Here is a 23630-nt window from a genome sequence, read left to right as displayed (position 1 = left end):
CCCACACAGCTTTACCAGCTCTGTCTTCCTGGGCTCCCAAATGAACCTTCTCCCTTCTCCTTGGGGAAATGCCTACCAGGTGGCCGTTAGAAGACACAAGGGCCAAAGTCTAATTCGCACCGAAGTTATCACGACTGATAGAGCAATGGAATAACAATTTTCAAAGGACTTCATTACATTTCTTAGCTGAAAGGGTCTTTAGCAATGTCCTCGTGTGGGTTTGGAGACCTTGTGAAGGTCAAGGGAATCTTAGGTGCCATTTCAACATGTGAAGCGGGTCAACATGCAGGTGCTCTGGGTGAAAGGGCACTGTCTTTCAGCTGAATTTTGGAACAGCTGCTGTAAACCACTGATTACACTCCCCGTTCTCAAGGAAACTAGGGCTCAGATAAGGAAAGTGACCTGTCCAAGGTCATGGGGCCAGAAGTGGCAAATCTGGAACCTGTCCCCAGGTCCCCTGGCCTCTAGCCAATGCTCCTGTCTCTGCCCTGTAATTCCTGGCTATTCATGACTCGGACCTCACCCTTGCAGCCGGCTCCGAGCAGTCCTCACCGGCTCTGCCATCCTGGTAACATAAACGACCATCATCAACCGCCCCCTGCGCTTCGCCAGGCTTCCCTCTGTCTGTCACTCTTGGGGGGCTTACCTCTACCCTGCTTCATGTGAGAAGTCACCCCTTTTCCTACTGCCAATTTTTTGTTAATTTTTGATTGCTGCTGAGAACAAATGCAAAAGAAAGGCGGAGACACACTTCAGAGTTTGCTCATTGCATGTTTTCGTTTTTAATTAAATAAGTCAAGTAAGCCATCAAGTGATGGGTTCACATTCTGTTCCGCAAAGCAGACCCTGACCGGCGGTGGCCGCCAGCTCTCTGAAGGGCAGCCCCTGCGTTTCCAGGAGACGGCAGATTGTAGCCACGGCAAGGACATCTGGGACACTGATGGCAAGGGGGCGGGAGCAACGTACACACCATTATGCACACACCTTGGCCACACATGGCCACGAAGGGAGTGTCCCGTACCACGTGGCCATGAAACAGGACACAGGGTCGAGGTCTTGGCAAAAAAGACAGAGTTTGCAGGATCCAGGAGGGAGCAGGGGAGCCAGGCGAACTTGGCCTGGAACGTACAGACGAGATGGAGACTCCAGGGGTGCCCAGTTCAAGCCCAATGGTAGAGGAAGCAGGGTATTTTCCCAAATGAAATACCTGGTCTACAGTATGAGCTGGGTCCATGGGGCTGGCACTGCATTCATATCCGTGGAAACACATACAACCAATTCGTCCCCCAGGCATCTAGTCCTGGAATGACAGAGGACACGGAGACCAAAGGATCTCAAAGCTCTTAAGACATCTGAATTTGCCAATTCTGCTTTGTCCTTTTGAGGTAAAGAGCAGCTTCCAGTATTCCTGAAACTGTGGGCAGCCGAGAGGCGATATGGTTGCATTCGGGAAGCCCTGGGCCTTCTGCCTCTTGTCCAGCTGGACCACGTCCTGGGAATTTTCACTAGCAAACCCACCAACCTGGGACCCCTGGATTTCAGCGGGTGCTCCTTTCACTTAGTACAGATCAGCAAGGCCTACTTGGTTTCTGCAGACATGCTTCCCCACCCCCACCTCTCCCCAACCCAGGAATCCATCCCCCCAGGACCTGCCTTTGTTCTCAGCCATGGGATTGGGAGCGAGGGATGGCCTCAGAGATGCAGCCGCCTGGTCTTCTGCTCCTGTCCTCCATAATCCAGGCCCTACAGGCAATTAAAATAGGCCCTAATGTGCGAGAGGACCACCAGGGCCGGAAGAGACCTTCCGGGTTGGGACCAGACCACCTGATGCTTCCATCTTTAGACCAGGCCCCCATCTTCTGGGACAGGGATCCCCTGACCTCCTGTTGGATCTCACTCATCATCAGACAGGGCAAAGGACAGGACAGAGGTGGTGGGGAAAGATGTCACTGGAATGGGTTGGGTGGGCCCTCTGCTCTCAGGGGTCCGGTTGGCAGCTGCCCCATCAGACCGGCCTTTGGCAGTAGCTTCCAGGCTGAGCATACTGGCAGACGGGGAGTAAACTCTTCAGTAAACTTTTTTTTTTTTTTTTCCTATTCGTTTAGTTATTTATTTTCAAGTGTGTGTATCACATAAAGGGACCAAAGGCTAGAATTTGTTCATGTCTCTCAATCTCAGTAATAACTTGGTGATAACCCACTGCGGGAGGTGGGGGTGTGCCACAGAGTTGTGAATCTGCTTTCTTTCCTCTCTGTGGGGACTCAGGAACCCTGCTCCCCACCGACTGTTCCCAAAGACCCCTGCCCCCAACCTGGTGCCCTCATCCTCTCCGAGGTTTACAAACAAGGCCAGAGGAGAAGCCAGGAATAGGCAGCAGTGGTGACAGCCTGTGGGTGTTAGACACTACCCTGTCTCACCAAGGCCTGGAATGTTCTGAACTATTTATATAGGCCGGGCTAAAGAGGTCTTCATCAAGAAAAAGAAAATGAGTAAACACTCATTGCTGAATGGGCCTCTTGTTCCGGGGAAGCCGGCAGCCCCAGAGGTGAGGCCTCAGCTGCTCCCTCTGTCTGCGGGCAGGTGGACGCCATACAGGGGAGAGGCTCCTGATGGAGCAGTAAGAGTAGAGAAGCCCGGACTGGCCTCACTGGAAAAGGAGGCACTGGCCCAGCTGGACCACCTTCCTCAGCCCAGCTGCCTGCTGAAAACCACAAGTGCGTAACTCCAACCAGGCCCCCCATAGAATAAAGTCAGTAGTCGCCCCCACCCCGTCCTTCCCCAAACCCCGAGGGTTCCCGGGAGCATTGCCGAGTCCCAAGGCAACACTCGCTTGAGTTGGGCCCTGTTTCAGACACCAGGGCAAGGGTAATACAGCAGAAAGGGCCTTAAATGCCGCATCTTCAAACCAACAAGAAGAAACCAAGGTACCTCCCTAAACAACACCCTGGGGCCAGCACAACTCCGTGCCCTTGGTTTTAGTCTTGTGCTCTGAATCGTCTTCGAGTGTCCTTGTGTGTATGGAGTGAGTCAACGGTTTCTAGTATTATTTTGTCTTTCTTGATTTGGGTACAGCTTTGCGTCCCTGCAAAAAATAAGGTATCTTATGTCTCTTCTTTGTCACAAAATAAATAAATTAAGTCAACTTGCAGTGTACAAATTGTCAATGTCCTGAGAAGTCCCAAAGGTCCATTCTCCGCACAGTCCTCGGAGCTCAGGGGTGGAGACCTTGGCCGCAGAGGCATAGGAAGGAAGGAAGAAGTTTGCTGTCCACACCAGGAGGGCCCCAAGAAGAGCCCCAGATGGAAGTACCTGCCTCCGTCCCTGCCCCAGCCCCCACCAACCACAGGTGGGGAACCGTGTGGGGAACAGTGTGGGGAGGGGAAAAACAGCTAGTGCTTCCGGGCTTCCAGAAACATCCTGGTCTCTCTCTGCCCCAGGGTCAAGTTTTCAGAGCTGGAGTCCCTTTGGACCCCAAATCAGAGCCAGCTCCCTGCACAACTTATTTCGGGACTGGAGAGCCTAGACTGGAGGCCTCCTTGAACGACTTGAAGTTCATGGAGACCCAGCAGCTCAAATGTGGTGATTGTGAGAGACCCCACAAAATGGCTACAGTCCTCACCGTCTCAAACAGCAGCTTCTAGCTGCTGGGCGGACACACTCCTCCCTTCCCCACGGCAGCACCAGCTGGACTCAGATCCTCTCTTTCCCTCGTGTCCATATTACTCAATCCAAAACTCAGCCCTCTGGGTTTGACAACAGGATAGATCTGACATAGAAGTTGTCCAGGAAATCAGAAACAGCCCTAGTGAACTGGGGCAGCTCTTCGAGTTCTGGGGTGGACTGAGCTCTGCTCCCCAGTTTGGGCTGGGGGTAGAAAAGGACCTCCACTGTGGGGGCATCTGCTGCTTGGCCATAGGCCCTGCCCCCCAGGAAATGCATTTGGACCTGAAAGAGATGTTCAAATCTGGCCTCGTCTCAGGGAGAGGATGAGGGCTAATTTATGTTGCTTCTGGACACACAGCAAAGAACACTGGTGGTTTCTGAGATTCGTTCCACATGGGGTTCAAACAGAAACGCCCGTGGGGCACTGTGGGTTGCCATGTGGCCGCCCAGGCTCTGGTCCTTCTGGGAAAAGGCTCTTCCTCCTCCTCCTCTCCCTCCAGCAAGAGCCAGAGTGCTCCCTGCTGGTCCTCCCAGCCCCCTAAAGCCCAGATTGCTGTCACGCAGCACTTCTGTAGAAACAAAATAAAAAACATAGCCACAAAACAAGATACCAAACTATAAATAACTTTAAAAAAAAAAAAAAAACACCCAGATAAAATACCCAGCCTACCCCAAGTTGAGCAACACTTCCTAGGGCCCTAAAAGGAGGAATTACAGATACGAACATGTAACCATGGTGACCAACCATGAGGCTGACCTCTGTCCCCTGTCTTCTCGGGGGAGGGGTATCCTGATGTGACTTCTCCCCCAAGGGCACTCTGCACTCTTCTGGGCCCTGCCCCACACGAGGCCTGGCTGGAAATGGCAGGACTCCTCAGCTGCCTTTTGCCTCCAGTCAGACCTGAGGCAGCCTTCAAATATGGACTCGCTCTCAGGGAGCCAGTGGAGCTGGGACGGGGCCTTTGGGCTGCAGTCATGTGAGGACTGGCCACATCATTTCAAAACATCCTGCCTGCCAGCAGAGAGGATGGGAATGGGCCAGAGGAGGTAGCCAGGAGAATCTAAGGCGGGCAGGGGCCGCAGACTCGGAGGTCCTGTATCCACCGCTCAGTCCTAAACCTGGTCAGAACAGGGTCATGGCCCATGACTGTGTTTCCTTCCATGTCCCTAAATAATTCTAAAAATGTAATTAAAGGCTGCTCTTTAGGTGTGTGATAGTTCAATTCCGTGGGCATAAAGCAACAGGGAAGCCTGTGGTGGGTATGTGCGTAGGTGTGTGGACTTGTGTTTCTATGATGTTTCTGTGTCCGTGTCTGGTATATGTAGGTACCTGTCTTTTACACGGCGTATGTGTGCTTTGTAGTTCTATGCAGGGCTGATGTCAGTGACCCGCACAGCGAGTCCATTCATGAAAATACTGAATCATTCTTGGTTGATAAGCCCTAGCGGTCATCCTCTGACATTCTGGGCTGTTCCAGCCCCTCCCCTCAGACCCATGCAGATTCCACACTGGATTGTGTAGAAATCCAGAGACTGACAGGTGAACAGTGAGTACAGCAGGAGGTCTGACTGCAGCTGGTGGGTGCCCAAAGCCCCTTTGGGTTAAACATCTGGACTCTGGCCCACGGGGTCTACAGGCATTATGTAGTTTTGGGTGTATGCTTGTGTGTGTGTGTGTGTGTGTGTGTGTGTGTGTGTGTCTGTGTGAGAGAGAGAGAGAGAGACAGAGACAGAGACAGTGACAGAGAAAAAAAGGCTTGTCAAAAGTTCCAGGCCTGCGGGGAGCCTGCTCAGGAGACCGCAGCCCCTCAGGTCTGGGTCTGGCGGCCCTCACGGACGGGCACTGTCCTGTTCTCGGTGAGAGACCCCGGGACCAAGGCTGCAGTGGGGGAGCTAGCTGGCGGGGGGCCTACTTCTACGGCGGAAGGGCGGCCTGCCCCGCGCGTGGCCGCCGCCCGCCCGCCCTCGGCGAGGGCCACCGTGTCACCGCCCGCGGGGCGCTAGGGGGTGGTGCGAGGAAGGCAGGGCGGGCCTTTCACAAGGAGGGGCGCGCGCGGCCGCGGGCCCCCCTACGTGACCCAGAAGGTTCCGCGCTCCTCCAGCAGGCTGACGGAGCGGTTGGTGAGGGAGGCGGCGTCCCGCGCCAGCCGGTAGCCGAACAGGTGCATGGCCGGGGCGCAGGCGGCCTGCACCACCTGCGCCAGCTTGAAGGGCATGCTGAAGCGCCACTTCTCGAACTGCTCCGAGGAGTTCTTCTGCGTGGAGTAGATGCCGCTGCCGTCCTGGGCCGCCTGCGTGTTCCTCCGGATCCAGTCCTCCACCTGCGCCGTCAGGGGGATGCCGGCGAAGCGGTACATCTCGCGCGCCTTCTGCAGCGGCCAGCGCGCCACGTCCTCGTAGCGCACCAGCATGTAGCGGCCGCGCAGCCAGGCCGGCTGCCGGAGGCCCAGCTCGGCCGACAGCCGGATGCTCTCGCAGTTGCCCCTCAGCCGCTGCACCTCCTCCTCCCCCAGCCGCGCCTGCCCCTCGGCCAGCCACTTCTTCCAGCCCTCGTACTTGCCGGCGAAGGCCACCATGCGGGAGGCCAGCACGGCGCGCGGGTCGCGCACCAGCTGGATGACGCGCAGGTCCAGCCGGGGGTCCTCGGCCAGCGGCTGCAGGAACTCCAGCTGCCGGATGCGCACGGCCTTGAGGGCCATGTGCTCCTTGCGGCGGCAGGCCTCGGCCGCCAGCGTCACGTTGAGGGGCCCGCAGCGGCGGTTCTTGCAGTGGTACTTCTCGAAGACCTTCTTGACGAAGGGCGTGCACACGGGGTCCTCGCACAGGGAGCGGCTGGAGCCGCGGCGGAACATGAACTGGGTCAGGTGGTCCTCCGGCAGGGGGCTGATGAAGTGCTCCAGCACGTACAGGTCGCACAGGAACAGCTGCTTGAGCACGTCGCGGTAGACGAGCGCCGAGCCCGCGGCGTTGGCGCCTCCCGACTCGAAGGACACGGTGCGCTCGATGTGCCACAGCGGCTCAAAGAGGTAGAAGATGTTGCCCTGCTGGTTGAAGAACTCGCCCACGAACGAGGAGCCGGTGCGGGTGGTGGCCATGAGGAGCACGTGGCGCCGCGGCCGGGCCTCGCGGGGTCGGGGTGGCTCCTTGGCCTTGGCCCCCGCCTCCCCCTGGGCCCCGGCGGCGGCCTCCGCTGCTGGCTCTACACCCAGCTGCAGACTGAAGTTTCGCAGGCGGCCCTGCAGCTGGGTGAAGGCTGAATCGAGCTCGCTCAGGGACAGAAGGGACGCATTGTCGGCCAAGATGAGGGCTGGGTCGGTGCTGTTGGCGTCTGCCAGGGGTTGTGGGATCTGCTTCAGCCTGTCTGACACCCTGGGGGGACAGAGGGAAATTGGAGTCAGTGAGTGACGGGGGACTCCATCCCTTGGGCACCCCTAAGCAGCCTGCAGGGCTGATCACCCAAAGCCTGTCTTAGCTGGGTTTCCCCAGAAGCAGACCGTGAGGCAAGGGTTTGGGTGTGAGTAGTTTATTTAGAACATGATCACAAAAAGAACTGGCAGAGAGGCAGAGAAGAGGGGTGGGAAGAAAAAAGTCGGTCTAGGGTGAGCGGGCTGTCTCCGTGAGCAAACCAATCCCACTGGGGCACCTGGGAGGACGCACCTGAGGATTCTCTTGCCTAAGGGATATGAAGCTCCCAGCTGGCCTTGGCTGAGGGCTGCTCCCAGAGGCATTTACTCCCTGCATTCCTGGCTTGCCGATGTACAGGTGGAGAGAAAGTTCTCTGGTGGAGAGCTGCAGAGGCTTGCAGCAGGATCCCGTGGGCACGAACTGGAACAGTTCATGCTGAGAAACTCAGGTGGGGCAGTGACTGCCTGCTGCACAGTCCGGTTCCTAATCTATCCATGTGGCTGATGCTTTCTTGCAGGGGTTGTGCTGGGAGAGAAGGTCTAAGAAATCTTTGTACGTCCAGCAGGCTCACCAGCAGAGGCACTTACTGCACACAAAGGTACACTGCCAACTCCGTGCGGCAGCATTCCCAGTGTAGCTGAGGTGAGTGCACGCCCCGAGCGTTTAGCAATACACAACCTGAACAACTGCACATGGGAGGCAGCACATGGTAGGCAGCCCCACCTACCAGGTATGTGTACCAGAACCCTGCCTTTCCATGGACTCACCCTCATCCATGGCTTCAGGCTGGTATAGGAGGTGTGCTGATAATGTGAGGCTTTATCCTAGCCAAGAAGTAAATTAGTAATAATAACCATGGTCAGCAAATACTAGAAACCAACTGTGCACCAGGCACTGAGTTAATGTTTTACATTTCCTCATTTAATCTTTACCAGGAAGACCCCATTGTTAGCCATATTTTTAAAATATTTATTTACTTTGTGTGTGTGTGTGTGTGTGTGAGAGAGAGAGAGAGAGAGAGAGAACAAGTGGGGAAAGGCAGAGAGAGACACAGAGAGAGAATCCCAAGCTCTGAGCTGTCAGCATGGAGCCCAATGTGGGGCTCGATCCCACGAACCATGAGATCAAGACCTGAGCCCAAATCAGGAGTCGGACGGAGCCACCCAGGTGCCCCATCGTTACCCATATTTTACAGAAGAGGAACTTAAGACAGAGAAAGTGATTTTGTCCAAGCTGTCACAGCTAGTGAGGGCCGGAATCGGGATTCCAACCCAAGTTGCTTGAATCCAGAGCCCAAGTGTTACCCCTGAGCAGTGATGAGGACGTGCGCGTGACCCACTGCCTGGGCAGAGGAGGGGCCTGGTGACGACTGGTTGAAGAGCTTCCTTTGTAAGACATAGAGCCTCCACCCACCCCTCCCTGATAAGGAAGACGTGTGCTGGCACCCCTCACCTTGATATGATTTTATTTTCCTTTTCAATGAAGACAAAAACCACCACCACAAAAGCCAGGAAAAGGGCATATTTGCTCTTCATCCTCAGGCTGTGCAATAAGTCCCGGCAGTCCTGGGGGAAAGCGAGTCCTTTCTCCATGGGGAAAGGGGGGGCCCGTGGGCGCTCAGCTCAGGAGCATCGCTCAGGACCTGGCTCCGCGTCTTCAGGTGGGGGACACCCTTGTCCTGTGAAGAGACAGGTGGTCAGGACACCCTTGTCTGGAGATGAGGAATGGAGAGGGGTTTTCCCACCAACTTCTGAAGGTCGTGGCCCTGCTTGGCAGCCAGAACCCCAGAGCCACTCTCCCATAGATGAGAGAGCAAATCAAGTCATTTAAAACGCTAATCAGCCCTTTGATTAATTCCTCCCACTTCCATGAATTTATCCTTTGACCTCACACATAACTCAAGGGCAAGTGCATGGAAGAGTGTTCCATGTACTATAAATGTTTGAAACAAAAGACGACAAATACCAAAAAAAAAAAAAAAAAAAAAAAAAAATGATGGAGGTGGATCTATAAACGCTGATGTTAATTACCTAATATATATATTAGATCCTTCACTTGGGTCCTTCCAAAATCCTTCTCGTGGCCTCAGCCTTTCACGTCTCAGCTTCCAGGAGCAGCCTCCCCCTGACTAGGTTAGGGATCCCCTGGCCCCACTGCCATGCAGACTCCTATTAGTGCCTGAGACTGTTGTAAGGTGAGCCCACTTGTAATGACTTGTTCAATGCTGATCGTCCTTCGTGGAGTGCAGGGAGTTTGTCCAGGCCCCTCATTATCCCTTAGCACTGGGCCAGGCACACAGGACATATTATGCATGGTTGCCAAATGACAGAGTGGATAAAGGAACAAATGACCCTCAGCGGAAGATGTATATACATTTCTACACACACACACACACACACACACACACACACACCTGTCCTGCATCATGAGCCCGATTCCAGCATAATACCCTCCATCCCAAAATCTATCCCTTCTCCTTAAGGACCTTCATCCATGGGATACTATCTGCTCCAAGTTTGGAAAAATCTTATGACCTGGTGCAGTGCACCCAGGATCATCTCTCTCCCTCTCCCTCTCTCTCTCTCTCTCTCTCTCTCTCTCTCTCTCTCTCTCTCTCTGGAAAAGGTAGATTTTCCCACAGAAGCAGCTGACATCGACGTGAGGGAGAAGGAGGGCAGGAAGGCAGGTCCTAGGGTTGACCTTCATCACATAATGGAAGTGGCTAGAGGGACAGCCAAACCAACTGTCCTTTGGGGAAAACAGTGGGGCAGGGGCTCTGCAATACGAGGAGGCAGATGTGTAACCTGGCAGCCGAGTGGAGGGCCCTGGCTGCACAGGGTAGAGTGGTGCTGAGGCTTCCTGAATGTGGTTGGGTGGAGAGGGGCCCAGGGGGGAAGAGTGGTGTGGGGTCAGCTCCAGGGCAAGTGGAATACTCCTGCCTCTTCCTAATTCTTCTGGGCCTTTCCCCACACACTCATTAAACAACTATTTCCTGAGCACCCACTATGTGCCAGCCTCCGGTCTAAGCCCTGGGGATACAAGCAGTGAACAAGCAGACCTGGCCCACAGCCCTCATGGGGCTTACGCTCTGGTTGGAAGGGCCCTTTGGAATGATGTGGTAGCTGAAATTTATTGAGTGCTTACCACTCTGCCAGGTGCCGTGTTAAGCACTTGATTTGCATTTCCTCATCAGATCCTTACAGAAGTCCTATTAGGTAGCAGCTATCCCATTTTACAGATGAGGAAACTGGGGTTGAGAGAGGTTAAATAACTTGTCGAAGATTCCTCCAGCAGCCGCCCTCATCACCCACCCGAGATCCAGGTCACTCGAGCCTCCCAGTGCTCCCCCGTCACCCCCACTGTAGCCCATATGGTTGGGCTTTCCAGCGGATGGTCTGTCTTTCCCAGACCTCCTTTCCCAGACTCCGTGCCCCTTGAAGTAGAGACTAGCATCAGGAATGGTACCCAGAATATATCAGCTGCCAAAAAAAAACCCACTACTGATCAAACCTTTCAAAGTTGATGCCTGGCTCAGTGCCTGGCAGGCTGTCAGCATGAGTGCAGAATGACAGAGCCAGGTTCCTCATACACCCTGTTTAGCCCAGGGTGGGGTGTGAAGCCGCCTGTCGCTCTGGAAGGGTGAGACCCAACAGAGCCTGCAGGGCAAAAGGGACTGAAATCTGACTTTCTGCCCTCTCATCTCTTGGCTGACAGTTGCCTGTGTCTGATGATGTGAGGGAAGCAGAAGGAGCTGAGACTAGAAGTCCCGGATTTTAGTCTTTCCTGCATGTCTGCCATGCTGTGCAACCTTGTATGAATGACTTAACCTCTCTGGGCCTCGGGTTCTTCACCTATAGCATGGAAAACCTGTACATAAGGCTGCTGTGGGGAATGGTATCTGGGGCATGGTAAGCGTGCATTAAATCCAAGAGGGGAGAAAAGGCAGGGGTGGAGTGGGGGGGACTTGCCTTCACTGTCGTCTCCCTTCTGGGTCTTTGGTAAGATTAGAAGTTTGGCTGCCTTGATGACAAAGCTCCTGCACCTTCTCCTCCCCTCCCTACCAAGCACGGTTTCTATTTCTGAGTTGCCATCCCAGTCCCCTCACCACCCCCCCCCCCCGAAAAATACAGGGTTCTCAAGAACCTTCTCGGCATTGCCCTAAAAGGAAGAAGCAATGGTGAAGACTCTCTCCCACACGACACACAAGGCAGACTGTTGGCTCCTTTGCCCTATCCCAGCAGGCTGGCCCTAGCTTTAGCTTTGGAAGCCCCGTGGATGGTGGGCACGCAGGTGAGAGAGGTTTGGCGGTCCCAGGGGGAATGTGGGAGGTCCCCAGACCCAGGAGTCAGGAGAGGAGGTCCCCAGACCCCCAGAGAGGCCAGGAGGTCATAGGGTCATGAGGGAGGAAGGCGGGGCCAGGATGGCGGCCACCTGACAAAGCTCCAGGCACAGGCCCTCGGTAAGAAGGAGGTCTGTGACATCTGTGAACACTAGTCAAACCCTGGTGCTGCCTCCCTCCCCAAACCCGTGCCGCACCCTTGCTTAGCTCGTGGGAAGAACGAAGCGGCTTTTCCTCCTCTTGGGAGATGCCACCCCCCGGGGGAGTACTTGATACCCTCCCCCCACCGCCCCCAACACCCAGCAAGTGATGTGACAGCCAAAGGCAAAGGTGGGATGCCAGCCAAGGTCCCGTTTCCAGGGCACCAGGGCCAAGAGTGAAGGAGGCCAGAAGCACGGGCCAGCCCAGCTCTGCCTGGATGCAGCAGGTGGTAGGACAGCTGCCCTTGGCCCTGATATACCCAGTGCTCAGCTCTGGAGTCCTCCTCCGGAGCCCTTCCCTGACCACCGACCTCACACTGACCATCTCCCCTCCCCCATCATTTCCCTTCTCAGCATCCTGCTTTATTTCCTTCCTGGACCGGAATGTGCTTGCTTCTTGCCTATTTCAGCCCCTGGAGTGGGTTCCATGAGAAGGGAGCTTTGTCGGTCTGTTCCACCTTCGTTATTCTGTGCCCAGAATCCCAGTGCCCCAGTCTGGGTGTGTACTGGGCACAGGACAGGTGCTTCGTAACACTTGTTGAATGAATGGATGAATGCCTTTTCCAAAGCATTTAGCCCAGCGTGAGATGCTTACTCATTCTACGTGGATGGGAAGTATGGAGAAGAGAAAGCAGGTGTTCCCTACATGAGTGAACCGTGTGCGTGCTATGAGCATGTGCATGTGTGTGCTGAGTGTGTGCCCTGAGTGTGTACTAGAAGGATGTGCTGAGTGTGTACTGGAGGCCAATACTACAAGTGCGTACTATGGGCAAAACTTCAAGCTTTGGGGTTTCACATACATCAGTCTCTGGAATTATCATTATCAATCCGGGATGTCATTTGGGGATGAAGAAACTGAGCCTCGGGGCTTTCAGTTCAAGCCTGTATAGCTATGTGCTAATGATGGGAGGGCAGAAACCCACCACGGGTAGCCCAGGCAAAGCTTCGTGAGGGAACACCGAAAAGGAAGTGGGCTGAGCTGAGGCCCTAACTCTAGGCACCAGCTTTCCTGCACTCCTCTTTCCTCAGGGGCCTTTCTGCTCAGGCCTCCCTCCTGCCTGGCAAGGGGCCCTCACTAGACAACAGTTGTCTACTTGGATGCCTCCCAGCCTCCCCCTGCCTCCCCTAGGGGGAGGTGGGGTCCTAGAGTCTGCTGTGAATGAAGCTCTGATAAGGGACGGGCCCTGCCAGGCATTGCATCAGGCAGCAAAACTCCACTCCCCTCACTTGCTGGGCCCAGGAGCGCAGTGGGGGCTGGGCCGCAGCGGTCACAGGCCCCGATCCCACAGCTGCTCCATCAGAGGAAGAGCCACCCAGAGAAGAGAAGCTGAGGGCGGGGGGGGGGGGGGGGGCGCTCCGTGGGAGCCGTGAAGCCCACTGTGGGGAACTCTACACCAACAACCCGTGGGCCACAGCCCTGGGGGGCCAGGAGGTGCCCCAAGCGTGCCATGCCACCAAAGCCCATAAGGAGGGTTTCTGTGAGTTGTCTCGGAATCCCCCAGAGAGCAGAACAGAGGGCAGGGCAGGGAAGAGGAGTTCAAACGCCGGGCCTGCCCATGAGGTAGGCGATCTTTGCTTGGAGAACGCAGAAGCCCAGCCAGGGGCCTGTCCAAGCTAGGTTCCATTCCACATCAGCAAGGATGGCTTGGGAAGGACCAAGGCCCCCCTGCATCTCAAGCTTAGTGTCTAACAGGAGAGTAGATGCCTAGGGGGGCTGTTAGATGCATCAGCGAGTGAAGGAAGAAGGGAAGGAATAAAAGAATGAAGTGAACGAACGTCTGGCTGATGCCCTCTGCTGCGGCTTGGGGCTGTCATTACTCCTTAGGCTTGCTCACATTCCAGGGCTCCAGCTTCCTCTCCCGGGAACAGACCCCTCTGTGACTTCCTTACGGGCGTGCGCTCCGCCTCAGCCAAGACAGAGACAGAGTAGAAGCAGCCAACGGTGAAGGTGTGTATCACCTGAGCGGCCGTGGACATCCAAGAACTTGTGAGAAGCTGAGGGCCACAGCCACGAGGTGGACCAGGGGGCTGAGGGCCAGCCTGGTGGGGGCAGGGCCGCCACAGACTCTCGGGGAGCCCGCCCTGTTTCGCTCTGTGGGGATGAGGGGGAACACACGCTCTACCCCCATTTGAGAGTCGCTTCATCAGGGCCTGCTCAGCCCTGTGGGCAAAACATCCTGTGTAAAACCCCAGAGCCTGTGTAAAACAGGTTCGTGAAATACAGGGCCCCAGAGAATGGTCCCAGGCCCCCCTGTCAGCAAAGACACTTCCAGCACCTCTCACACTGAACCTGGGGCCCTGGGCTGGGTCGGAGCGGAGTCCTGCTCTGGGCTTTGCTGTACTTGCCCAGACAGGGGCTCCAGGGGAAGCTGGTGTCCCGGATGTCCAAAAGAAATCTGTCCTGCATACCACCCCATGGATCATGAAAGAACATGGCTCTTGCCCTAAAACTGCAGAATGTCAGGACTTGGTGATTTTCTTATCCACCCTTCCTCATTTTTCATCTGTAGAAATTCAGGCTCAGAGAGACCAAGGCATACAAAGTGGATGGTGACAAAACTCGACTTGTGTAGGTCTCCTGTCTCGCCGGCTAGTGCTGGCCCTGCCCCGCGTCATCCGTCTGACGCTCACAGCTCAGCCCACTTAAGAAGCGTCTGTACAGGGATGGCAATACGTGGCCCACGTCACCACTCAGCAGCCCTGCGCCCGAAGCAGACATCGCTAATCAATCAACATCCCCTTTTCAGCCAAGACTGGATGTAGCCTCACTTCTCACTGCAATGCCAATCCATTCGGGTCATCATGTGAGATAAAACCAATTTGCCCTCCCAACTTTACAGGATCCTTACTGGCTACCAAACAGAATTCCTCACCACCCCTTTGTTTGGCATGCCACGATCTGACATCACCCTGCAATGCCAGCCCAAATTCCAGGTCTCCTCTTACATAAACCTTCTATTCAAGCACATGTGCCTTGTGTATCTATCCTCCAAGCCTTTGATTTAGTCCATAAAGCCCTTTACTGAACAAAACACCGCAGGTTATAATTAATGGTGAGGTTACTAAGAATAGTTAAGGCACCAAAATTTGCAAAAAAAAAAAAAAAAAAAAAAAAGGGCCTTTTGAAAGGAACTGGAATGGACACAAGGTTCTTATAATTCCACCTTTCTCCCTCACTTGGCTTGTGCTTCCATGAACGAGAGTGGAGGCGGAGTTACAGAGAGCCTAGGAAATTGCACAGAACCACTGCCAATCCATTCCATACCACAGCTGGCAAAGATCTTTACACGGCTAATTTTATATTATTACTCGCATGCCTTTATATGTTTTTATGAATAAGAGCCAAAATTTAAAAAGTCTTAGGGCTTCCCCACAAAATGTTTTTTTGGGTTCTGGGAAAATTGGGGCAAGCCCACTGGAGTGCGTCTTGAGTGTGAACATAATCTGCTAGGGGAACAACGGCAGAGAAAGGCTGAGGCCAATTGCCTAAAGCATATAAGGGCAAATCAGAATAATGCATGGTGCCCGTTTTCTCACATATCAGATCAGAGGACAACGTGTTCTGGAATATACTGTGCAGGTCAAAGGATGGGGAAACGACTAGCAGGGACCTGGTGCTCATCACGTGCCCACGTGCTCTCTACCTTCACCAGCCCGTCGAGGCACATGACCCAGATCGGATCAGTGGGACGTAGGTTAAAGTGACGTGAGCCGCGTCAAGGCCTGGTCCTCCAGATGATCCCACACATTCCTCAGGCCCTCTCTTCTCTTGCTGTGGCAACACGGGAGGCGACATGTTCCAGCTGGCTGAGTACAGATCCTGAGCTGCTGCCTGGAGAGCCCCCCAACGTGAGCCAGATGTAGCGTAAGTGAAAAATAAGCCTTTGTTGGGTGTAGCCACTGAGATCGGGGGTCTGACTGTTACTGCAGCACAAGCTCTTCTGTCCTGATACGTAGGACCCTCTTGTTGATAGGAGTATCCTTTTTTTTTTTTTAATTTTTTTAAACGTTTATTTATTTTTGAGACAGAGACAGAGCATGAACGGGGGAGGGGCAGAGAGAGAGGGAGACACAGAATCGGAAGCAGGCTCCAGGCTCTGAGCCATCAGCCCAGAGCCTGACGTAGGGCTCGAACTCACGGACCGCGAGACCATGACCCGAGCTGAAGTCGGACGCTTAGCCGACTGAGCCACCCAGGCGCCCCTGGGGAGTATCCTTTTTGAAGGACAATTTGGCAAAACCATCACCAATTTTAAAAAATTTAATTTATTTGAGAGGGAGAGAGAGAATGGGAGAGAAAGGTAGGGGGAGAGAGAGAGAGAGAGAGAGAGAGAGAGAGAGAGAAAACAGGGGGAGAGGGGCAGAGGGGAGGGAGAGAGAGAGAGAGAGACCCTTAAGCAGCCTCTATTCTCAGCACAGAGCCCAATGCAGGGCTCAATCCCACGACCTTGGGATCATGACCTGAGCCGAAATCGAGAGTCGGATGCTCAACCGACTGAGCCACCCAGGCGCCCCAAACCATTACAATTTTAAATACGCACTCCTTTTGACCCAGCAATACCACTTCTAGAAATTAATCCTGCAGATAACACTTGCAGATACACTGTCACAGTTACAAGGATACCTACAACAGTAAACTGTTTCTAATGGCAAAAGGCTGAACATAACCTTAGTGTGTGTTAATAGGCAAAAAAAAAAAAAAAAAAAAAACCCACTCCCAAAACAAAACACTAGTTAGATAAATGATGGTACCTTTATCAGCACAATACTCTGTGCTGATTAAAAAGAAAGAGGCAGCTCTCTATGGGCTGATGTGAAATGCTGTTCAAGATATGAGTGATACAAGCAAGGAGCAAGAACGTGTGAGGTCTTACTACCATCTGTGGAAAATCGGGGGTGGACATGCGCGAATGCTGGAACACAGAATGCCTCTAAGAGAGAAAAACGAGAAACTGCAAGAGTGGCTGAGGGAAACTGGGAAACAGGGGCGGGAATGGGGACCCACTTTTCACGGATGCCTTCTTGTATTGCTTGTATTGCTTGAATAAAAGGAAGTGGTTATGAGATAACCTGGACTAAAAAAGCGTATATGGAATTGTGTTCTAATCCACTGCCTGCTGCACAGTTAGTGCTTAATATTTACTTGATCGACCAAGGGTGTCTAAGAAGCTCTGGGAGAAAGTGAACCCAGCAGGAGGAAGAGGGAGCCCTGACAAAGATGGTGACCGTACCAGGTTTCCAGGATCTTAAACCGAAGAATGCCGTGAAGCTGAGGACAGCAAATAATTCTCAACCCACGAGCCAAAGCCACGAGCCGAAGATTGGTGTCGACTGCCTAGAGCCCTGTGAGAAGACTGAGGTCAAGCCTGTTTTCCATGAGAAGGAATGTGGTGGTTGATTAGTGATGTCTGCCACGTGTGTAAGAGGGGAACGGGGTGACACGTGTGTCCCATATTTGCCATTCTTACTTCAGGAGGAGCAGCCTAAGAAGGCTAGGAATCTTCTGGGCCATGGAGTTCTTTTCCTCCCTCATTCCTTATGTGCCCTTTGATTTCTGTTTTTGGTCGTGCTCATTACTACAAAGGGCTGTGTTCATTTGCGGGTTTGGGGGCTTTTGTTAGTTTTATTGATCAGCAACCTTTCAACCGGAAACGTGTGCCAGTATGTATGCACGCATACGGGCACATCGTAAGTGAACACGCTCAGGAGAAGCCTGTGGCTGCTGCGGGGGGGACCGGGGGTGCCCCTCAATATGGTCACACAGCTTTCCCACCTCACTCTGTGCCTTTGTGAAGAGAAGTCCACAACAGCATTTCTGAGATCACCGGGGAGGAAAAACTCTCAATACATAAGCCCAGGACCCCCTTCCTGCTCTATCCTACTTACTGAACTTCCTAAGGGGACTCCAGAACGTTCTGTGCCCAGAAAACCTCCAAGTACAGGACAGGATGGACAGAATTTCTTTTGCTCCCTATTCTTCCAACCCTCCTGGCTTTTGTGCAGAAGAAACAGAGTTTGGATCCTCTGGGGTACTTGTAGTCCTACAGTTTCCTCAAGCCCCCATATAATGGTGCATTAGCAGTAGGAAGGGGCTTTATTCCTTGTGACCAAAAAAAAGGGACCCAGCCTCTTCTCTCTTTCACCAGGGAGTTCTGCCCACCATGCAACCATTACTGCATCTGTGGGGGGCAGCCAGGGGTAGGAGAGAGAGGGGCAGAGGGGTCCTAGCCCACACTGACTTCTGCGATGGTCTGAGCTGATCTATGGCCACGACGGAGCCTATCTGTACCCCGCCCTGGGAAAGGAGAGTCTGAGGGTGGGGAGAGGTCCAGGTAGTCAGTTGCCTACTCTGAGCACTGGACAGAGGACCCTGGACTTAGAATCCGAGTTGGATCGGGTCCCTATTCTCCCATTCACTCTGGTGACCGTGGGCAAGGTATTTAACTGTTCTGAGCTGTTGCGAGCATCGGATAAGCTTGTGGGAGGCTCTGCATACAGGCTGGTCTTTATAAGCCAGAGCCTACCATGCTAGGAGTGCTGTTGGTGTGCACTCCCCTTGAACATCTCTCGCTCAGCTGGGGTGTAGGCTGCTGCAGGAGAAGGGTGCGGGCGGATTCATTGCTTTTCCTGTGGGACCAGCCCAGACAATCCTTGCCTGCTGTAGCCGTTGCTGCCCCTATGACTACTGGTCACTAGAAAGCATTATTGGGAGGGACACTCATGCAATGCACCAGGCCTCAGGCCTGAACATGGCCATCGCCAAATAGTTTCAGGCTTCCCAACTGGGAGGGCAAGTCAATTTCAACTCCTGGGCCAAGGCTGATCAATTGGAAGTGGCTGCCCAGCGCGCTGTATCTGAAAAAGTACGTCTCACAGGAGAAGAGGGCTATCTGTGATTGCTTGGTGACGTCTGCCATGGCTAGAGGGACAGCATGGCTCTTGTGCCTTTGCTAAGAGTCAGCCTGCGCTCTGCTTGAAAGCAGGTGACAGTCACCTGGCTGGGGCAGGGGTTTGGGGGAGGGGGTGTTCAGAAGTTACTGAGGCCTGGGTCCCACCCCCAGAGATTATGAGTGAATTAGTCTGGGTATGGCTTGGGCATTGATTGTTTAAAGCTCTGCGGGTGATTCTAACCTAGAATGGGCAAGGACTGAAAGCCAGGCTTTAGCCCATCCAGCCTGCTTAAGGAGCACCTGCCTGTGGCACCAGCTCAGGAGCAAGACCAGACTGGTGGTTGTGGGGGAGGGGAGGTGGGGGGCGGGGAGGGAGGGTTGCTGATCCCTTGCTGACCAGGGACAGATGGCCATGCCAGGTGAACAGGTCTGTGTTCCTTGTTTCACTCAGGACACACAAGCACTTGGGGGAACGTCTAGGTCTGTGTTGGAGCAGTCCATTTAAAACCAGCTCCCCTAAACCATGGGATACTACTCAGCCATAAAAAGACACGAACTGGGGTTCCTGGATGGCTCGGTGGGTTAAGCACCAGACTCTTGATTTCGGCTCAGGTCATGATTTCACAGTCATGACTTCGAGCCCCAAGTTGGGCTCCATGCTGAGTGTGGAACCTGCTTGGGATTCTCTATTTCCCGCTCCCTCTGCCCCTCCCACTTCCCCTCAAAATAAATAAACTTAAAAAAAAAAAAAAGGCATGAACTATAACTACACACAACTTGGATGCATTCCAGGGGTACTGAGCGAAAAAAAGCCAGTCTCAAAAGGTTACGTACTGCATGATTCCATTTATATAAAATTCTAGAAATGACAAAACTGTAAAGACGGAAGAACAGATTAGTATTGTCAGGAGCTAAGTTAGGGGTGGGGGCGGGAGGGACGTGGTTAGGGCTATAAAAGGCAACATGAGGGATCCCTGCGGGGCTCTGTCTCAACTGTCAGCGTCACTGTCCTGGTCGTGATCTTGTGTAAGACTTTTGTACGATGTTACCGTAAGGGGAACTGGGTAATGGTTCATGGGATCTTTCTGTTTTACTTCCTAAAATTGCATGTATACCTATAATTGTCTCAAACCTCAAAAAATTTAAAAACTGGGGACTAAGGAGTAGACTTGTCACGATGAGCACCGGGTGATACACGGAATTATAGAATCACTGTATTGTACACCTGAAACGAATAGAACACTGTGTGTCAACTAACTAGACTTTAAAACTTAGACAATTTAAAAAGTTTAATTGAACAGCAAAAGAAAGGAAACGGGCTCTCACCACAGAGGCAGGGTTGAAAGAGGTCTTTGAAAATACTGCTAGAGGTGGGCAAGAAGCCTGAGCAGAAACGGTCTTCCTGGGGGCAGGAGAGTGAACCGGCTGAATCCAAACTGGAACTCTGAGTCTGGCTTTTTGTAGAACCATGAACTGGTGACCCCCTGGGATCTATTCAGGTGCAAGGATAACCTTGGGGGCTTTTTGTGGGGCAGGCTGAGTGAGGAAGTAGAACCTGATGAGGAAGCCCCATCCTTACAGAAGGAGAAAGCAGAAGAGGGAGGCAGGACTGGAGGGACTGACATGGTCTGTGACCACCACCCCCACCCCCCCCCCCCATCAGCTGGAAGGCCTGGCTTCCCAGTGGAAGAGACACTGGGAACAGGCACAGGGTCCAGGAGAGGCCACACAAGACTCGGTGTGCAAAGAGTGCTGCCACAGGGCCCGGACCTCCGGGAGAGCTCGGCAGGGCTTTCCCAACTGTGTAACACGGGCACTCACGGTTTGTGAGAATTGGGCACGCCCCTGGCTGCTTTAGGGCCATTCTGCAGCTCCCAGGCAAGAAGGGGCAGGAGAAGGGTTTGAAGAACTCAGGTAGAACTTGTAAAAAGTTAAAAGTCTGGGGAAAGCACCTAGGGAACCTCTCTGGATGATAAAGGCTCACATTGGACAAGTTAATTCATTTGCAGAGTACTTGCTCTGGGCCAAGCAGGGGCCGAGGCACTGGGAACAGAGTGGGGAAGAGACAGCCTGCACCCCAGGGGAGCCGAATACTAACAAGTTAACCCTGACCAGAAACAAGGCACCTCACACATATGTGTTTAGTCCTCAGGACAACCCTACAGGAAGGTAGGGCAGTACCTTTCTAGGTACTGATCACCACCCCCACCTAGGCCAGGAGAGGCCAAACAACCTGCCCTCAGGCACAAGGGAGAGCTGGGGTTTGAACCCAGGCAGTCTGGCTCCACAGTTCATGAATGCAACCACTATGCTGAATCACTGAACAAACCGGTTTAGCCAAAAGGTGGGCGCCATATAGCAGCGGGCAGCTGAGAGTTCTGGCTGGGACTGGTCTACCAGGACCTGTCACCTACTTGCTGTGTGACTCTAGACAACCCTCTAGACCCTCTGTTTGTCTCACACTCCTCAAAGAGACACACGCGACCTCAAATACAAGGTTCTTAGAGTCTTGGAAGAAACATCCTTTGAAGGCACAAGGCCACTGCCGGCCTCCCAGGAAATAGGAGCCTGCTGGCTGTCCCAGATAAGCAGCTGGTGCTGGCTGCGGGTGACATTGAGCGGAAGCTGCTCCTGCCCAACCCTGTGGCTCTGAACAGGGGCTGGTCTGCTGTAGTAGGGCCAGATCCTAGAGACTGCGTGACCTTGAAAGATGGCGTCATGACACGCAGCAGAGGAGACCGGGGACAGTGCCCGTGGGCACCATTCCTCCAGAATCGAACGAAGTTCAAACAGGGCATTCCACTGGGGGACAACCTGGCCCACCCTAGCTTTCCTCCACCCGCCCGCCCACCCCTGCATATATTCTCCCTGGCCAAATGGACCCCGCCATTAACAAAGGACACCGGAAAGAATGGGTCGCAGCTTGGATTCAGACCCATGCCTGTCTGGCTGCAAAGAGGGGCAGTGCAGTGAGGTGGAGAGAACACTGAGTGAGGGGTCCGACACACCTGAGCTCTTCCTGTTCCAGCTCTGTCACCCACCAGCTGTGTGACCCCAGGTGACTGTCTCACCTCCCTGTGTCTCACCTGTAAAACAGGTAGTAATAGCCCTGTATTCATTTCCTATAGCTGTTGTAACACCCCACCATCAACTCGGTGGCTTCAAACAACACCTATGTATTACCTTAAGAGCTCTGAATGTCAGGGGTGCCTGGGTGGCTCAGTCGGTTGAGCATCTGACTTCAGCTCAGGTCATGATCTCACAGTTCATGGGTTCGAGCCCCATTGTCTGGCTTTGCACTGAGAGCACGGAGCCTGCTTCAGATTCTGTCTCCTCCTCTCTCTGCCCCTCCCCCCGCTCACGAATGCGTGCTCTCTTTCAAAAATAAATAAATGTTAAAAAAAAAAAAAAAAGAGTTCTGAATGTCAGAATTCCAAGGTCAGTTTGGACTAAAATCAAGGTGTCAACAGGCTTTCATTCCTTCCAGAGGCCTGAGGGGAGAATCTGCTTCCTTGCCTTTTCCAGCTTAGCTTCTAGAGGCTTCCTGCTTTTCATGGCCCATGGCCCCCTCATCCATCTTCAAAGCCAGCAATGGCTGGTTGAGTCTTTTTTTCTTGAGGCATCACTCTGACTTCCTCTTCTATAGTCAAATCTCCCTTTTTAAAAAAAAAAGTTTTAATGTTCATTTATTTTTGAGAGAGAAACAGACAGAGCACGAGTGGGGGAGGGGCAGAGAGAGAGGGGAGACACAGAATCCAAAGCAGGCTTCAGGCTCTGAGCTGGCAGCATAGAGCCGACATGGGGCTCAAACCCATAAACTGCAAAATCATGACCTGAGCTCAATTCGGACACTTAACCAACTGAACTACCCAGGTGGCCCTCAAATCTCCCTTTTATCGGGACTCTTAGGCTTACATTGGGCCCACTGGATAATCCAGGGTATCTCCCAGATAATCTCCCTATCACAAAATCCTCAACTTTGTCACGCTGCAAAGTCCTTTTACCAGGGGGAAGTAACACATCCAGAGTGGGGTTCATGTGTAGACATCTTTGGGGAGCCATTATTCAGCCTCCCACAAGCACCTACCTCATAAAATGGGTACTACAAGTTCAATGCTTAGCACAGTGTCTAACCAATAGGAGGCTCCACTGGGAATGAGAATCACTCTGAGAGCTTTTAGAAAACATCAGGGCCTAAGATTCACTCCTGAAAAGCCGGGGTGGAGTGAGCTGCACACTGAAATGTTTATAAGCTCCTTGGTGACTCTCTGCTCGGCAGCCAGGGATGGGGTTGACCATAATAAGCATTGAACCCATGTCAGCAGCTAGTCTCACTCCCCACAGCTACTTAGCACTGAGCCTCCCTGCCCAGCAGCTGTTCAATAGATGTTTGTTGAATCACACTGAACTAAATCACTCCTGGGGCCCCAAACTGCCCCTGGGAAGGGATAGGAAGGGTGAGGGGGTCTCTCACTGCTGCATCAGGGCCTGAAGAATGAGGTTCTGTGGGCAGAGGCCAGCACTGGAATCAACTTCACACCCAGAAATGGCTGCCTGGGGGGGGGGGGCGGGGGGGCCTGGAGTCCTTCCTCCTCCCCAAAGTCCAGTCAAGGGGGCCGTCCTGGGCTGAATCCAGTCATCAACGGGCCATTGTTAATGGAACAGAGGGGCTCTGTGCCCATTTAACACTTCCCTCCCTCACGAGGCTGCTCCCAGCTGAGGGCTGGCTTCTAGAGGATTGCAAGACTGGGGAGGGGGCCCCAAGGCTGTGAAGGGGGAGGATTAGGAGTGGGGGCTGAGAGTTCCCTGGTTGGAGGAGCAGAAGCAGCGTAAAACATTAGGCCAGTCTCACAAGTCAGCAGGGCTGGGAAACCCCAGTGCTGATGCGCGCTCAGTTACAGTCAGGACGAGGTTCTGGTGAAAGTCGGGAACCCAGCGACAGCCAGTGAAACCCACCAGACCCCAACCGGAGTGGGAGGAACAGCTTTCCCCATGGGGTGGTCATGCTTGACTTACCTTCTTCCCTTTAAAAAACCAGAAAGGTGAATTCTGCATAGTAAATGGCACCTTTCATTCCCCATAGAAGAACAGTGTTTTCAAAAGGGCTGGGAGGGTTTTATGTTCTGTGGGTTT

General features: G+C 53.4%; 1 protein-coding gene across 1 annotated transcript in view; it reads right to left on the bottom strand.

Moving 5' to 3' along the window:
• Positions 1-758: 758 nt before the first annotated feature.
• CHST3 (carbohydrate sulfotransferase 3) overlaps positions 759-23630 on the bottom strand; it is a 36138-nt gene continuing 13266 nt past the window's right edge. The window contains exons 2-3 of the mRNA XM_003994033.5: positions 8521-8746; positions 759-7032 (exon numbers count right to left, since the gene is read on the bottom strand). Coding sequence (XP_003994082.2) covers positions 5733-7032; positions 8521-8660 — 1440 coding nt within the window. The 5' untranslated portion in view covers positions 8661-8746 and the 3' untranslated portion in view covers positions 759-5732. The remainder of the gene's footprint in view (positions 7033-8520; positions 8747-23630) is intronic.

The sequence above is a fragment of the Felis catus genome, chromosome D2 (genome assembly GCF_018350175.1).
Source record: "Felis catus isolate Fca126 chromosome D2, F.catus_Fca126_mat1.0, whole genome shotgun sequence".
Taxonomy (NCBI): domain Eukaryota; kingdom Metazoa; phylum Chordata; class Mammalia; order Carnivora; family Felidae; genus Felis; species Felis catus.
Note: the sequence above shows the minus strand (reverse complement) of the source record. Positions and strands in the feature narration are given on the sequence as shown.